The following is a 17,672-nucleotide window of genomic DNA, read 5'->3' on the forward strand; positions in this document are numbered from 1 at the left end:
AATGATAAACAATGTACTGCTTGGTCATTAAAGGGACACTGTGTGAGATTTTTATTTGTTTATTTCCAGAATTCATGCTGCCCATTCACTAATGTTACCTTTTTCATGAATACTTAACACCACCATCAAATTCTAAGTATTCATTATGACTGGAAAAATTGCACTTTTCATACATGAAAAGGAGGATCTTCTCCATGGTCCGCCATTTTGAATTTCCAAAAATAGCCATTTTTAGCTGCAAAAATGACTGTACTGGTACTTAGACCATAGTAGAAAATATTTGTTTATTACTTGGTAAACTTTCATGTAAATATCAAATTTGGCAATAATTTTTCAATGAGTACCGTTTTTTGTGAAGCTTCTCTATTTGTCATGGTGCATTAAAGCTGTGTGTGTGTGTGTCCATCTCCCTCCCTCTCTGTATCTTCCTATCTGTATCTCTCCTTCTCCCTCCCTCTCTGTACCTATATCTCTCCTTCTCCCTCCCTCACTTCATCTCTCAATTGCTGCCTCCATCTCTCTCCCTCCCTCTCTCGCTCTCCCTCTCTCTCTCTCTCTCTCTCTCTCTCTCTCTCTCTCTCTCTCTCTCTCTCTCTCTCTCTCTCTCTGTCTCTGTCTCTGTCTCTGTCTTGCTCTGTATCTGCAGGGCCTGTCGGCTGAAGAAGAAAGCCCAGTACGAGGCCAACAAGGTCAAGCTGTGGGGACTTGGCACTGAATACGGTACATTGTTTCCCCACTCACTCGCAAAACCAAACAATCCCAGACTTGCATTCCTCTCAACCTGACATTTTGTCAGATGCTGTCGTGATTCGATTCGCCTCCCTAGTGTTTGTAACATGTCCAGCAAAACGGTTTCTTAAAAACCAGTCACAGGCACAAGACAAGTGAGAAATGATGACATGACTGTGAGCTGTGTGGACTCTGCACCACCAGAGAGATCATGATGTTTCTGTGTCAGAAAAAAAGGAATGTAGACCAGTTTTGAATGCGGATGAATACGAATTTTTGGGTTGCTTTTGAATCTCTCCTTCTCTCTCTCTCCTCGTCTATCTATCTTTTCTCTCTGTCTCTCTTTCTCTCTCTCTGTTTCTTTCTGTCTTTTTCTCTCTGTCTCTCTCTCTCTCTTTCTCTCTTGCTCTCTCTCTCTCTCTCTCTCTCTCTCTCTCTCTCTCTCTCCACAGATCGATTGCTGTTTGTGATAAACGCCATCAAGGAGGAAATTGTGAAGCGAGTCCAGGATCCGTCTGAGGACAAGGGAATGAGCATGGCGGAGAAGCTGGACAAGCTGATCGAGGAGACATTGGGTACTTACTTGCATTCCTCAGTCTTCACATAGTGTTCTCTCCCAGAAGCAGATTGAGTATATCGAACCAAAAGTTTGAAACGGTTCAGAGATTTATTAAGGAAGACGTCAGAGATGAAGTATGGCATTTGATACTGCTGCCAAAGGAGATGAGGAAATACTTGGATTCTTGGGTGAGGTTCCGAGGTTGTGTTAAAGGGAGATAAAAATTCCACTGTGTGTGCGTCTGTGTGTGTGTGTGCGCGCCTTTGCCGCGTGTGTGTGTGTGCGCACGCCTGCCTGCATAGTTGTGTGTACATTGCTTTCCCTCTGTCTGATTGTGTGTGTGTGTGTGTGTGTGTGTGTGTGTGTGTGTGTGTGTGTGTGTGTGTGTGTGTGTGTGTGTGTGTGTGTGTGTGTGTGTGTGTGTGTGTGTGTGTGTGTGTGTGTGTGTGTGTGTGTGTGTGTGTGTGTGTTTTCACTTTCGGTCCTTGCAGTGAAGTCGCCAGTTGCCGGGCAGACGTCGGACTTTGTGAACCAGATTCTGGAGACCACGGGCAGGGGGGATCCCACAGGAGGGCTGGTGGGCCTGCGCGTGCCCACGTCCAAAGTCTAGTGATGAGGTGCCCCTCACCCTCTCCCTCCCTCCTTCCTTCCTCATATTCTCTCCTCCCTCCCTCCTTCCTTCTTCTCCCGAGCCTGCGTTGGACAGCCGGGCCTGAAAAACACTTGAGCAAGAGAGAAAGAAAAGAAGGAGAGGAGCGAAGGAGAGAGAAAAAAAAGCCATCTTGCACCATCGTTGTCCTCGTCGTGCCTCAGTAACCGGCCCGTTGTCTGCATGACCCACATGGTCCGGAAATGCATCCCTGATCTCCTTACCCCCCAACCTCCCACCCCCTCGAAAAGACCCTTGAACACCCCTTGTGGCCGATGGGGCCCCTTTCTAGTACCCACATGCCAGCCCTGGTATCCAGTACGTATTTACGCACTCGACTTCAACGCACATGTATACATACTGTACTTACATATGTATATGTATGTAACTCACCACTCACGTACAGTTCAAGCATACAGAACCGTGGTTAGTAGTCTCCGCACTCAGTACTGTTTATTTCTCCAACCATCTCTGCATGTGCTGGTATAACAACAAACAAAAAAAAAGACAAAAATGTAAAAACTAGAAGAAAAACCTGTTCGCAAGGGCCCGCTATTTAAAGCCAATATACAAGATACCTCCTGTGAAGATTATTCCTTTTTCTTTTTTCTTTTTCTTTCAGTACTCGATACCTTTTTTTTCTTTCGAAAATTTGAATGAAAGAAGGAGAAAAAAAAAACACAAACACAGAAACAACACAACACAAACGAAACAATAATAATCCGATGTTGCTGTAGCTATATCCTGTAGCGATCACCCAAGGACGCGTATGTGAAGCTTCTCTACTGGTAATGGGAATCCACCTGTGGATTGCAACGAATGTCTCTTAATCACCTTGCACATTGCCTGCGTCTTTATTAGCCAATCCAAGCCGAGAATAATCACGGCTGTGGGGTTTGTCCAAGCTCAAGACAAAAGTGCAGGAGGAAAAAAAACAAAAAACAATCAAAATCATTAAGAGATGGCCTTGTGTTCATTTCTTTCTGCAGACAAATACATTTGATAATCAAATGACTGACCATCTCAGTCCATGTTGTGCCCTGATAAGTTCAACACTATGGACAACATGGCTGCTCCTTCAGTTTTAACAACGACAAAAAAAACATGTTGGGTTAATTGGAGCTTTTCTGACATTCATCCAGCAGCCGCAGTCCGTATTCCCATTCATGTACAGAAGTGTCAACAGGCCGCCTTTGGAAAACTCAAAATCAAGAAAGCAACAGAAAATGTAGTTGTATTTAGTGTTTGGATTCAGAGGATTATAGCTTGGTGGTTTGGATGATTTTGGTGGGAGAAATCCATTTAGAATTGTTCGAAAGGGGTTTGGTTTCTTTGTTGTTCTTACTTTATTGCTGTGGCTGTTTGGTGTTTATTTTCGCTCCACAGAGCAGAGTCTGTACGATAACGTTGGTGAACCGATGTTTTAAGACAAAGATGCAGAGGATTACGGCCGTAATACCTTTATCCATAGATGGAGCCCCATATTGACAACCCTTATAACGTGTTTTTGTTTTCCTGGTAGAAGTTTCTTCACGTGATTGGAGGGATAGCGTGCCGCACACCCCTAGCTAGTGTGGTATTGGGGAGGAAGGGTGAGGTGTTGATCGTGTTGATGTAGGACTGAACTGTGGGGACGGAGCTTATTGTTGGGACAGCACTTCACATAGTGTTGAAGATTCCTTAGAGGGGTGTGTGTGTGTGTGTGTGTGTGTGTGTGTGTGTGTGGGTGGATGTGTCTGGGTGGGTGTGTGTGTGGGTGTGTGAGCTCTTATTTGTACTGAATAACAGATTCATTGTGCCTTGTAGTTGAAATGAGCTGATTTCAGTCGTCCGAGTAGAGAGCCTGTCGTGGACCATTTTTATCTCGGAGGAGGAGGAGGCAGAGAGGCTAGCACGCGACCTTTTGACCTTTTGAGGTCACGCGGCCGGTGCACCTCTGCTCTTAACAAAAAAGCTACTTTGAATGTACATAGGAGCATGGGAAAGTGCAGATGTATGCCACAGAGTCTGTGCATTGTACCATAAGATGGCTCTGATCTAAGATACATTTACTTCTCTCTTTTTTTTTTTTCCTTTTGGTACTGAAAAAGTGGGAAGGGAATGGCATTTGGGTGGGTAGGGGCAGGGCTCTTTCTTCGACAAAAAAAGATAAATATTAGTATATTCAATATTAATATCTATATATACATATATGAAATATTTGCACACTATATTTTGATTGCTTTTTTTTTGTACCAAAGACACATGCAACGATAAATGGCTACTAAGCCAGACTAAGTAAGGTTTTGCACAGCTTACCTGACACCGTATTGAATGTAGGAAAAGTGACTGGGGTCAGGGATTTTGTTTTTTCAACGAACTGTGAAATTTGCTTGGGTCCAATTTATAAACAGAAAGAAGCATTCATTTGCATTGGGCGTAGTGCACTCCTGTACTGTCGGCATGGAAGGTTGATCCGTGTTAGAGGAGGGGAGGGGGCACATCATGTTGAGCTGATTCCTGCAGTTCAATTTCCCATTACATCTATTACATCTAACTTTTTATTTTCTTAAAGGTTGCGTTTGTGCTTGGTTGTGGCGAGCGCATCTATATACATGTGTTTATATGTATATAGTTCTATATAGAGAGAGAGGGCGGGAGCGAGAGAGAAAATTTGGTTACCTTTATCTTTATTAGCTTTATTTTTTGCCTATGTGTAATGTTATTTTTAAATAACCAAAAGGTTTGTTTCTTTAGTTGTATTATTTTGTAGATTAGTATACATTTGTGTACATGATTATGCATAGTATAAATATGTATGTACTTGTCTTGTGTTCTAGTACTGTATTGATTACCATTCACAAAAACCACACAAGAATTCTAAAATGCCACTTTACCAAGCATGCCACATCAATGGAAATTAGAAGGAAAAAAAAAAAGATACTAACGTCTGTATATTTTTTTACCGATGGCCTTTCTGAGTCTTTCTGATGGGGTTGCGGAAAAGACTGTGTTTTTCTTCTTGTCTTTTGAAATGCTCTGTGTGCATTTGTAGAGTGCAAAGGTAGCTTTCAGCACTCCCTCTGTGAACAGGTCTCCCTTAGTTTTGACTGTGGAGGAGCTGAGAACAGAATTATCCAATATGTATTTCATTGAATCCCTCTGAGGAATCATTTTTGGTCAATCCCCTTTGCAAGTCCTGTTGTGAATCTAAGCTGAACAGTGTGCTCTTGTTAGTTTGAATTGCTATACATAGATATGCTGTTACAATGTGCGTGCATCTTTGTTATTTGTGCTCATGTCTTAAGCACCAAGGCTTGACAAGGCATCTTGACAGTAGTGAGATGTGTCTGTCTCTAGTGGTGATTTTGACAAAAACGAAACTAAGCTGTTTTATTAATTCCATTACCAATTGCTAGCTATCACTTTTTTCCTGTTGTTTAACTGTTCTGTAACTCCATTGGAGTCTTGACATTTTTTTAGTGTTGTCTGAAGTAAGATTTCAGATAATCTGTTCTGTGTTTTCATTCAGTTATTCTGTTCCAAAAACGATCCCTAAACTATATTTGGAAAGAATAGCCCATGTTGGAGATTGTTTTCACTCTGATTTGTACATCAGATACAGTTGATTTAACATATTGAAATTGACTTTTCCTTTTTTGATTCATTGCAATGAGCAGCATGACAAGCATTTGTAGTCAACCGAATCTAGAATGAAAAGAGCGTTGTAGTAGGTTATCCAACTAATAGTTTTTGTGTTCCATCTGCATACACCTGTCTATAAGGGGACTTGCATAGTCCAGGAATCCAGATGCGTGCCGCAAGGCTGCGCATCCCTACTCATCGGCGCCATTATGCGTCAATGCGTAGCGTCCCCTGAATTTTTGATACTTGACACGCATGCCATGTATAGTAAATGGAGGAGATATTTGTGTTATACATCAAGGCGTGTTAACATGCGTTGCTCGTGTCAACAGCCTAAGTCAGAGAGCTTGTAGTGGTGTCAGCTGCCCCCTCTGTGTGTTTCTTTTGAGCTCTTATTTACAGTGATTTATACATAGTATAAATTCAGCATAAAGCCCTGCCTTTCTATACGTAGCTAAGACCCAGGGTGTACGACCCTCGAGTGATGATATTGTACGTCTTTTGTTTTAGTTGGTTGTTTGTTTCAATACAAAAAGGGAAAGGATCCTTTATCTCTGTCCAAGCATGATTGATATTTAAATTCTCGGTATTTGACTTAAACAGATGACAGAATATGCCTATTTTCCTTCTCTTATCAGTGTAGTCTTCAAATTTAAATTTACTTTATACCGTCCAATGTTTTTTGTGATTATTGTTGCAGTGTTCTCTCTGTATTGTCGATCTCTTTATTCTGTATATAGGTCTATAAATATATATATATTACAATCTCTATATTACATGTAAAAGAAAAAAGAAGCACTTTGTTTTAAAAATCTGAAAAATGTTGAGAAAAAAAGAAAATGCATTTTCCTTCCATTTTTGCTGCTAAAACCTGGCCTTGGTTGAATGCTGCAGAGAGTACGTGACTAAACAACCTGAGCGGTCAGCGATGGCAGAGGGGGAGTCTGGGGACGAGATGCCTCTATAGAATGGGCCCTTGGTGTATATGTGTGCGTGTGTGTGTGTGTGTGTGAATGGAAGTGTGTATGCCTGATGACTCTGATGGTCATGAATTAATTTGCCTTCGGTAGACATTTCCTATGGAAAATCAAATTCTGCTCTGGGTTCCTCTTCAGGTCGATGTACAGTGTAGACAACATTTCTTCTGGGCTTGATTCCAGAGAGTGATGATGATATTGTTATATATTTTTAAAAAGATAAAAATCGATAATCGAAGAAAAAAAAAGTAATTTGTACCTGTACGCCGTGGGGGAAAGCTCTGAGACGCAGCAGAAAATAAGACGTTGCGTGTTTTGTTTTCCTGTAATGTGTTGCTCAGAAGGAATACTATTATCACTGTACTGTATGGCAAAGACATTTGCCACTTTTGGGGAACTTGTACTGAAAAACCTTTTGCCTTTTCCCCCTCAAAACCCATCCATATGTTTGAGAAAGAGCAGGAAAAAAGCTAAAACGCATGTCTAAAAGTGCAAGTTTATTCTTTTCTTTTGTCCAGAATAAGTAGTTTGATTAAGGCGGCGAGGAATCGTCTCTTTCATAGTGTTGTCTACAGTAAGGCAGATATATAGGCCTACCGTACATCCACTGAAAACAGTGTAAGAACCTGTGCGTCAGGCATGGGATAGGCATCCACCCATATGCATAGCACAGGGACAGTCGGAGAGGATGAGGTGCGGATTTTCCTTTGAGCATGTGGATTTCCATCCATTTTTGTTTTCTTGGTGGAGTTGAAAAATCAAGGCTCAAGCAGGGGCAACAGTAAGGTGGCATGTGTTATAATAACTGGTTGGTTCATTTCGGTTTTGTTTCTCTTGACATCGAGCTAAATGGGACACAAGCTGTGCAACTTCAAATATACCAGGAGACTCTGTGGCATTTTAACAGACAAGGAAAATAAGGTTGTAATGCAAAGCCAGTACTCATTTTTGTATGTATTGTTTCTTGCATCCTATCTTACAGACATCACTAAGAAATTAAGCTACTGCATCACGCTACTATTTTTACTTAGTCGGATGTTGGGAAATATTAATAGGAGTGGGCTTCTGTTGCAAACCGCAGTAGTTTGTCTTGTATATAACCTACACTTTGACATTTTGGCAAGTCGTTTTGGTTTTGATGTGCCGTAATAAGTTTGATTTGATTTGGAATAATTCTCAACGAAAAACAATAGCTTCGATCAGAAAATTACATTGTGCAATCATCCAAATCAAAGATGTAAAAGCTTGCTTGTATTATGAACACCTGCGTCTTCAGAAGAAGAATGGAGACATTTTTGGAGAGGTTCTAAAATGAGCTCTCCTGGCACCTCTCGCTGTTTCGTGGCATGGAGGTGTTGTGAGCTGGTGCTTGAGTAAGTTTGCCGCTCTATGCCTCTGTATGGCAGAACCCAGGAGAACCAGTACTGGTCTGGCCCTCTCCAATGACCTCTGTAAAGAGTCATTCCTTAATGTTGCATATTATTTAGCTTTAACTAGGGCTTTCAGTGTTTCTAAGTTGTGTCTAATTGATACATTGACTGAGAGAACCAGCGAGAGGTTCTAGCTGTACCCGTGCTCCAGGACACAGTAACATAAAACATACCGTAGGTGGTGGTGGTGGTGGTGGTGGTGGTTGTTGTTGTTGATTATTTGAGAACAACAACAACAACAAACAAATTGGTGATTTTGTCCACGCTCTCTTTGTGCTCTCTACTCGACTGATATCTGGCATGCAAATATCCCTCTAGAGTTGTTTGGCCCGCCTTTAGAACTTTAGGGATCCCTAATAGTGTGCTATGCAGCTTATATTCCCTTCGGTAAAGCGCTATATGTTGCTGTTTGCAGTCTGTAGCTCGGCTACTTTTTATTTTATTTTTTTCATTTCTCCCTTCTCTGTTCATTTTGTTCAACACATTTCTCCACAAGTTTTTGGATGTTAACCTATGAAGTGAATTGTTCTGATAAATTTAGAGAGGCTTTTCTTTTGCAACTGAATCAGACGCATTGTGGGATTTTTGTTTCATTTCTTGTTTTTTCCTGTAGCGAGGAAAGGCGTAAAGCATATTTTATTAATCTATGGAAGCTTGTGTTACTTTTCCTAAATGAATATCATATTTTTAACATATTTAACCAGTTATGCTGTAGGCTTTTTATTTTTATTTTGTTGTTTGTTTTTTTGCTTTTCGAGCACTTTCTTTATGAACCTATTTGTAAAAAAAAAGCTTTTCAGTGCAACGCTAAGCTCTTGTCACACTGATCTAATGCCTCTCTCTATATAAAGAAAACAATGCTCCTGTGTTTCAAGAGCAAAACTTTTCATAGACTTGTATACTGTATTACAGAATCTAACAGATCCAATGTTGTTCAGAAGCATTACAGAAGCATTCCTACATATCATCACTGCAGATATCCTTCTTAGCTTGTATGAGCCTGTTCCCTGTGCTCTAAAAGTTGTGTGTGTGTGTGTGCGTGTGTATATAGACCTTTATTTTTGGTAATGATATGGTATCTTTAACATGAAGCACTTCGATGCAGAGACTATGTGAAAGGCATGGACACTGTGCATGTAGATCCTGCTCATTTTTGACATGTGTGTTCTCTTCTGTCATTGGAACAGAGTTGTTGACACGAGTGCTTTGCGTCAAATGGGGGGCCGTTTGTGGTGAAGGTTTCCGCCCACCATCTCCAAGCCTAAGCAATGAGCACAAGTGTAAGAAAGAGGAGGATTTGCAAAGGGTGCCTAACATATTCACATGCAGTTAAGCTATCCTTGGCGTTCCAAGTATTTTTATGACAAAAAAATATAAATAATACACAACCACAAAAAAAGAGATACAGCCCGTATATTGCACTCGTTTTATTTTTATTTTCCAACAAAATGTCCAACATTTATTTTTAATACGATGCCTGCAAAATCAGGTGCCTTATTCAAAAAACAAGAATCCAAACTTGATCAAGTCTTGAGATTATTTTTTTTATGGATACACAATATTCCTCCTCCTCCTTCTCCTCCCATCATGCCAAGAAGCTAAACACAATTTGTTGTGATGTTTTCAAATTGTAACAGAGAGGCTGTGGTGGTGGACCTGGGCCGAATGGAAAACTGTCGCTGCTCTGCCTCCTTGCAGGCTCTATTTTAAATGATGAATGTAGTCTTCCTTCAAAGGATTCAATTCAATATTGAGAGAAGAACGTCTTTTTACGCAAAGAAATTATTATGTGTCTGATGGTGTATATATGGTGGGGCGAGAGGCTTTCCAAAGAGTGCTGCAATCATATTGTAGATTCATTTTGAGCTGTTTCTGTAGTTCTGTGTCCCTTTTTCTGTTTCAATTTTTGTCGTCATTTTCTTCTTTCGTTTTGTATTTATGCTCAAAATCTGTAAATTGGTGCACAAGTTTGAATTGTTTGATGGAATTGTATTATTATTATTATTATTATTATTAATTTTTTGCCTTTTGTATTTGGCCCTCGACTCAAGACTTGCCATACCATTTTGTTTTTCTGTTCACCCTGACTTGTTATCCTCAGTTTCCACTGTCACTTATCTTGAACATCAGTAGACATACATGATTCCACCCATGACAATGTTGATGAATTGCTCTCACTACCCAGCTACGCCCACAAACTGACTTCCATTGGGTTCTGTGGGCTTTGAGAACCCTCCACTTTTGCGAAGGTAGATCAGACCTGCTTGAGACAATGGCAGAGCCTCAACAGTTTGTGTCTCCTCACAAACGTGAAAAAGATAATTGTGCCTCTCGAATTCCTTGGTCTCTCTACTGTGCCGCGGACTGCTGGCTTTCACTCTGTCTCACACACGCATGCACACACACACTAAAGTGTGAAAACATACACGAGCACACATGAAACACAAACGCACACACACACACACACACACACACACACACCTAACCCTTTTGCAAATGGCCTTCTGCAGTCACTCCTGGACAGAATACCAAACAATGGTTTGCGTCAACGCAGCATGACACACATACAAACACCGAGGTGCACATGGTTGGATCCCAGACCTGTTCGTAACTGAAGACAGCCATACAAAGAAGTGACTGGACTGATTGCAGTTCAGTGTTTTGGACTGGACTCTAAATCAAATAAAAAGTGGTGCTTACAGACCAGCTCTCTCAGTTGGCGTGGTGACAGTGACGCAGCATGGGATCGTTTGTGTTCCTGTCTTGTCCTGCCCTGTATTTCTCCCCGAAAGTAGAAACCCACTTGGCTTTGTTTGTTCTTTTTTTTTGTTATTTTTTATTTTTATTTTTTTACTTCCCATTTTGGTTCTCTGGAGCAAGTCTGTCAATACTCAGTCGTAGTGAGTTTAAACAGAAACATGGACACACAGAGACATGTATACAAAGACATTGGTAGAAAGCAAAAACAAAAAAAAACGTTGATTTTGGGAACTTTAGTTTGAGGTTATGTCTCATTGCCCACGGTGCTGAATTCAAAACAAAAAGATAAAAAAAGAAAAACAAGAAATCCATACTTGAACAGCCTAAGTGACTGAGGGCCAGGCTTGGCGCAACATTCTTTTTTCGTTTTTATTTACAATTTTGTTTCTTCTTTTTTTTCCCTTTTCTTTTCGCCGCAATTGAGGAAGACACCATTGCCTCTCCCTGTGGCAGTGAGCGAACCAGAAGCATGACCTGCTTCTCACTGCGTTCTATTTTATATTCTATATACACCAGTGCCAAGGCCTTGGTCCCCTGCTCCCACACCCACACCCCCCTGACACCCCTTTCCAAAGACATGCTGCACATGTCTACGGCCCTCTCCAGAGACATGGGGTTTCTTTCCATTATCTTAATCCCATCCTCCCTTGTGATTCTGGCTTCGTGTTGACGTAGCAAGATGTCATAGATGACAGAAGTTTAATTCAAGATCTCGCAAAAGCCCAATTCAAAGGTCACTTTCTTATTTTGCAACCGGATAGATGTTCAATGGGAAAAATTCCCCCAATGGTTAGTGTGGCTAGGCTGGCAGCGAGGAAACATAATTGTTTTCTCCATGTCAGCAGGGCGTCAGCGGGAGGCCACAAGCACAGGTGGAGGACGGGAGTTAGTATAGTTGACTGTACCCTCACTGTCTATGCCCCTCTCCAAAGACATGCTGTACATGTCCATGCCCTTCTCTCTATCGGGACAGTCAGGTTTGGGTGGAAGAACTGGCTCGTTCTACTATGGGGAGTTGGGTGTTAATTTGCCAAGGGGCCTCGTTTGGAGCAGGCAGGTGAGAAGCTGGGGATACTGTGGAGTAGCGCGGCCAGTGGCCATTGATCTGTCTCTCCCTCCCCTTATAACATGGGTGATTGGACCACACACACACCCTCCCTCCCTCCTGCACTGGGCTCAATGTAGACTAATGCATACACACACACCCACACACACACGACAAGAAGGCCAACCGACCCGTACTGATGATGTTTAAGGAAAAAAAATCCTGTCTAAACGCTCTTCTCAACTTGTGCACATGCAGCCAGGCAGGCAGGCAGACAGACCTACACGTCGCAGTGATTTACATCTCCTTCCAAACTTGCCAAAATGTATATTTATATATAATATACAAACTTTAATGGTGTGAGAGCAAATTTGACCCTCAACATTAGTTGTGGTTACAGCAAACAAGAACCACTGAAATCCATACAACACAATCAATTCAAATACGATTACAACAGTCTCACCCATCGTTTCAGAATGGAAAAGAAAAAAAAGTGAAGAAAAAAAAGGTCACACGGTAACTCATGATCTTGATGTAATGCTTCAGATGTTGTATGGTAAAACTTTTAGATAATTTTAGCATGGGATCTTTACGTAGCTAGTACTGTGTGCGTACCCCCCCTCAAGTGTAAAATCTCTTGTCACTCTAGGAAGGCTGTATCTCATTGCTAAGTGCTCTGTTCTAGAACTCTTGGTGAAATTCTTCAGCAAATCTGCAGAGGTGTATCCTGCTGACTTAAACATTAACTTGATCCTATTAGCAATGTCTATATTTGTAGTTTCACATATATGCCTGTTCAAATACAATATCTTGACAGTTGTTATATTTATGTTTAAATGTTGTGCTGGGGTTATACTTCGGATGGTCTGCTTATTTCTTGGTTTTCTGTTATTTTTTCCATGTTTGTTTTGATTCTTCTCTTTTCTTTTTGTTTTTGAGGCATAATTAATTGGAGACTCAATCTAGATCATTAAGCTTTGTACATGTGATGCAGATGTGAAGTAGGCTTGTAGAGACAGTGGTGATTGGTTTTTGAGAAGATGTCTACTTGTGTAATTGTGCCTCATTTCTCTTTTCTTTTTTTGTTCACTTGTTTCTTTTTTCTCTTATTTTTATTTTCTATTATTACCTTTTCATTATGTCACACCATTGTATCAGCCCGGAGTTGGTACCACAGTTTGCTTGTAACCATGGTAGTCTAATTCTGTTATTGATTTTAATATGAAAATAAACATTAGAAACCATATACGTTTTGTTCGAGTCATGTTTTTCAGTTCTTCAAGTTAGCTTACTATGATGCACTTTATGACTTGCATTTAAGGTGCAATGAGTAATAATTTTAGTAGTTAATTTCCAGAATTTATGCTGCCCATTCACGAATGTTAGCTTCAAATTCTAAGTATTCATTATGGCTGGGAAAAATTACACTTTTCACACATGAAAAGGGGAATCTTCTCCATAGTCCGCCATTTGAATTTCCAGAAATAGGCATTTTTAGCTGAAATACTTTCTGTACTTTGGTCAAACTAGTAAATATTAGTTAATTAATTAGTAAATATTCATGAATATTAAAAAAGGAAGCCCAGTTTCACTGAACAGCATAGTTGCAATACCTACTCTGGCCATCTTACACAGTGCACCTTTAAATAATGAAGGGCTGTGAGGGAAAATGTCATTGCTTAGCTGAGTTAGTGTGTTTTGGACTACATGCAGCAGCATGCAGATTAGGTGGGCCTTTAAAAGTAGGCCTAAATTGGTGCATCTTAATGAATAATATGGGCCTGTTTCGTTATCTTGTAGCCTACAATACAAGAGCCTATTAAAGTCTGTCTGTGATTATTTCCACCGCCCGGCTAGGTCATGTTAGTGAGCAACTGCATTTCTTTTGGTAGCTTTAAGACACGTCACCTTTCCCATCAACCAAAACGTTTCTTGAGGTACACATCTTGGACTTTAGATCACTGAGTCTGCTAACAATAGCTACTATACATTGGGAACACAAAACCACCCCAGATTTGCCTGGTACCACCAGACCTAATCACAAGTGAGATTAGTGTCTTTCAGATCGGAACGATTATACAAAAGCATCATGGGACTTCCCAGCCTAACCGCACACAGGAAAAGGGTGTTGATTCGATGACAGTGGTGTCCCTTTGTTATCATAGACTGTAAAAGCTGGCTCTGTGTGCCAGATGAAGGCTCAGCAGGCCGCAAGTGGACCCTGGGCCTGAGTTTCCCCACCGTGTGTCTGACCTACACCCTGCTCTAGAATATTTGCCTCTGGCCCCAATTTAATCTGTTTCCATGGTTGCACAATCAAGAAGGCCTTACTATTCTAAATAGCTGTTTTTAAATTAGGTATGGGAGGATGTAAATGGTCAGAAATTACTATTTTACTTATTACTCTGATGATATCTGCCGTAGTTACTAGTTAGGCCGATGGGTGGCAGTGAAGTGCCTCGGAGGTAGCACTACCACAAAAGAACAACCGTTACCTCTCGTAGCCAATCGCTAAACACCATCTTCCAAAACAAAAAATATGGCGGCAGTGTCAGAGGTTGGGGTATGAATTTGTAGTCAAGAAATTATTAAAAATGATCTACAACTAAAGGCACTAATACAGGTAAGCTCAAAAATTCCCTTGTCAATGCTGAGATTGCTTTTTCAGAGGTACTGGTGAAACAACAAAACGTCAAGCTACACAATGTGTCTCTTTCCATAGACGTTTAGGTCAGCATTCTTGAACTTGACATTATTATGTATTTCTTTCTCCCACTCTTAATTTGCGTTGATGCAAATTAGGATATACGGGATTGTTCGGGACCCCAATTTACACTTGATGACTTGAATCTTAAAGTCAAAGACAAATTTCGTCAACTAAGACGGAAGATACAGGTGAGTTGAGTTCCCGTTTCTTTTGTTGCTTTGAAGAATCGTTCCGTGTCCATCGGGTAGTCGTAGTCATTACCTCGTGTTTTCCATTTGATGTCAGTCAGTAAAGGATAGCCAACATGTAGGTCTAACATGTTGTTTCTTTCAAAGATTCGAAAAGTTGCCATAAATGAGAAAATTGTCTTTTGATAGAAGGTGTGCGTGCGTGTGTGTGCGCGCGCGTTTATCAGTCCCAGTTACAAACATGTTGCCCCTTTTCTTTCTCAGCATTTCGAACAGCTGGCGAGGGAACAAGACAGTGAGGCAGATAAAAGTGCCATCCTGTGTGAAGCAGATGGTCATCGAAAACAGATGGTGAGGTAAGGAGTTGCTAAATGAGTTAAATTAATGAGAGAATTTCTTCAGTGAATAACTTGAGCTTTACGTGGCCATCTGTGGCATTTGTTTTAAACTTGTTTTTTAGTTAGATTTAAAAATATATATCCTTCTCTTTGCTGTACAATAGGCCTATACCTGTAACTGTTAATCTTTCAGTAACCAGGCAATGTGGCGGAAGGCAAATCTAACTTGCAAGCTCCTCATAGACAACACAGAGAGAGATGAACTATTCAGTGGGGGGAACTCGTCCCTTAAACTCAGGTGAGGCCTCCAAAGCATGCTGCTCTCTCTTTCTCGCATGCCTGCGCAAAACATGATTGTGCAACAATGAAGCAATCATAACAATTTAGTGAACCGTCTGATTGATCTGTTGATTTGGGTTTTTAATTTTACTTCATGTATTTAGGAAATCCAGTGAGGAGAACCTGCCCCAGACCTCCAGGGACATTACGGAGTCCCTAAGGAGCATCAACCGCTTGATGGTCCAGCAGGTCCAGCAGAGTGCAGGGACCCTTGATGGCCTAGGTAAGCCATAACAGGTTCAGCAGGGTAGTTTGAGAACATGGTTAAATCAAAGAATTGTCTATTCGAGTAAGATACCCCAAACCACGTCTACCCAATGCAAAGGAGAGCGCTCAAGTTTGGTCCCCCAAGGGGGCGTTGTCCCCTCCATCTTCTCTTTCTTTGGCGTTTGCATGAGATGTGTGCTACCGTCATCTACAGCGCCAAGGGATCTACATATATTCTCAACCTAAAGTCTGGAGCTCTCCTAATCAAAGGTCTCCTAATGGGGCACCAGATAGGGCAGCCTTGTAGAGTAATGTACTCTGCTGAAAAAACTCACCGGGACCATCCTTCTAGGGCTGCAAGAGATGCGTATATTCAAGAAGAGCAAAGACAAAGGCAAACAGGATGATGAAAGACTCCTTCCATCCTAGCCGTTTCATGTTTCAAAGGCTGCCCTCAGGGAAGCGACTGCGCTCAATACAATGCAGGACAGAGAGATTGCGCATGAGTTTCTTCCCTCAAGCCATCCACTTTTTAAATTCTTAGGCCATCTTTTCCTTTTATTATTGTTTCCCCCTTCTTTATCTATTTTTTATTTATTATTTATTACTACCCAGTGGAGTGCAGTTGCAACCTTCATTTCACTGCCAATTGTGCCAGCACAAGACAGCATGCAACAAATAAAATATTGAATTTGTACAACATATGATATCACAATTCTGTCCTTCTGCAGCAATCTCTTCGAGAACTGTCCTGGAGACGAGCGAGGAGTTCAAGGCACTGAATGGAGCCATCCTTCTGGGGAGGAAGCTGATCTCCAAATACAACAGGCGAGAGGTCACAGACAGACTGCTCCTCTTCCTGGCTCTTGCTTTGTTTCTGGCCACCGTAATCTACATAGTGAAGAAGAGACTCATGCAGTACCTTTGACCCTACTAGAGGCAAGGTTTTTGTAACTGGGAACCTGAACATCATTTCTTTTTTTTTGCTTAGAAATATTATAGAACAGGGACGAGAGCATTTGACGACGCAGAGTGCGCGAGAAGGAAATATATTTTACACTTGGTATGATTTTTAGACATGGCGACAATTAAAAACTATAGCATCAATAATGTGGTAGTGTGTTGGAAGACTTAATTTCAGCCTCTTACACATGGGCACTTGTTTACATTATTTGCTTTGTTATAAAATGGGGATAAAGTTCATCTACTGAACCAGAGGAAACGCTGCTTTCCTCAAAAGTACACACTGGTATGTCGTCTGTCTGAAGAGTTCACAGAGACCTAGAATGGAAGATTTTCATTATCATATAATGATGTAGTTTTTGTAAAAAGACTAGTGGTGACTGCTGCCAGAGTAGAACACATAGTGTGCACATTTGTTTGTACTGATTGTTTTATGCACAGACTTACTGTTTGTATATATTTTTTTCTAGTTTCAGTCTTTATTTATTTTCGAACAAATTGATCAGGTCAGAAATGTTCATCCGCAATTACCTGATATATGATCGAATCGTTTGTCTTGTGTGGGTAAACTACCTTATAACAATATTTACCAGAAGAGGTTATACTTTTCACTGTGTTTCATTGTATTTCACATACATGGCACGTTAGTACTTGATTTCTTTTCTTTCTCAATTTTTATGTTTTAGTGGTTTTGTTTTGTTTTGAGGTTTTTGTTGTGGTGGTGGTGGATACAACTTAGGTAGGTTATTTTTCAGTGACTTTGTAAGACATTTCTAACAATTCCACTAGGGGTCAGGCTACCTTTACAGAATCTGCTGCTCCATCTTTTTTATGCATGTGGTCAGTGAAGGTGTGTTTTGTCCTATGCCATTTTAATGACCTGTGATACTCTTTTTTAACAATTCAGTGTTGCATTTTGTAAAATATGTACATTGAAATGTGAAACTGACTTAACTGTGTCAAGACTGACTTCCACTATGAAACCGTGTAAGATGAAACGGTTAAGTTTGTAAGCAACTGATTATGCATTTGGACCTTGAATTCCACCTGTTAGCCAAAATCTTTCCTCTGTTCTGGACTGACTGAATCTCTAGAACAGAACTGAAGAAGGTTTTTGTATGAAGAGTGAAATGCCTTAAGCTCCAAAAAGAAAGACT

General features: G+C 40.8%; 2 protein-coding genes across 4 annotated transcripts in view; both read left to right on the top strand.

Moving 5' to 3' along the window:
• crebrf (creb3 regulatory factor) overlaps window positions 1–13,019 on the top strand; it is a 39,525-nt gene extending 26,506 nt beyond the window's left edge. For all 3 annotated transcript variants that reach the window (XM_063203173.1, XM_063203172.1, XM_063203174.1), the window contains 3 exons: window positions 647–720; window positions 1,182–1,304; window positions 1,780–13,019. In XM_063203173.1, the coding sequence (XP_063059243.1) occupies window positions 647–720; window positions 1,182–1,304; window positions 1,780–1,898 (316 nt within the window). In that variant the 3' untranslated portion in view covers window positions 1,899–13,019. The remainder of the gene's footprint in view (window positions 1–646; window positions 721–1,181; window positions 1,305–1,779) is intronic.
• A 1,182-nt stretch (window positions 13,020–14,201) lies between these two features.
• Window positions 14,202–17,464, top strand: bnip1b (BCL2 interacting protein 1b). Its single transcript, XM_063202441.1, is given in 6 exon segments — window positions 14,202–14,396; window positions 14,576–14,668; window positions 14,933–15,024; window positions 15,200–15,304; window positions 15,450–15,568; window positions 16,284–17,464. Coding segments are annotated over 6 exon segments (690 nt in total). The 5' UTR covers window positions 14,202–14,312; the 3' UTR covers window positions 16,481–17,464.
• The last annotated feature ends 208 nt before the right edge of the window (window positions 17,465–17,672 follow it).

This window comes from Engraulis encrasicolus, chromosome 7 (genome assembly GCF_034702125.1).
Source record: "Engraulis encrasicolus isolate BLACKSEA-1 chromosome 7, IST_EnEncr_1.0, whole genome shotgun sequence".
Classification (NCBI taxonomy): domain Eukaryota; kingdom Metazoa; phylum Chordata; class Actinopteri; order Clupeiformes; family Engraulidae; genus Engraulis; species Engraulis encrasicolus.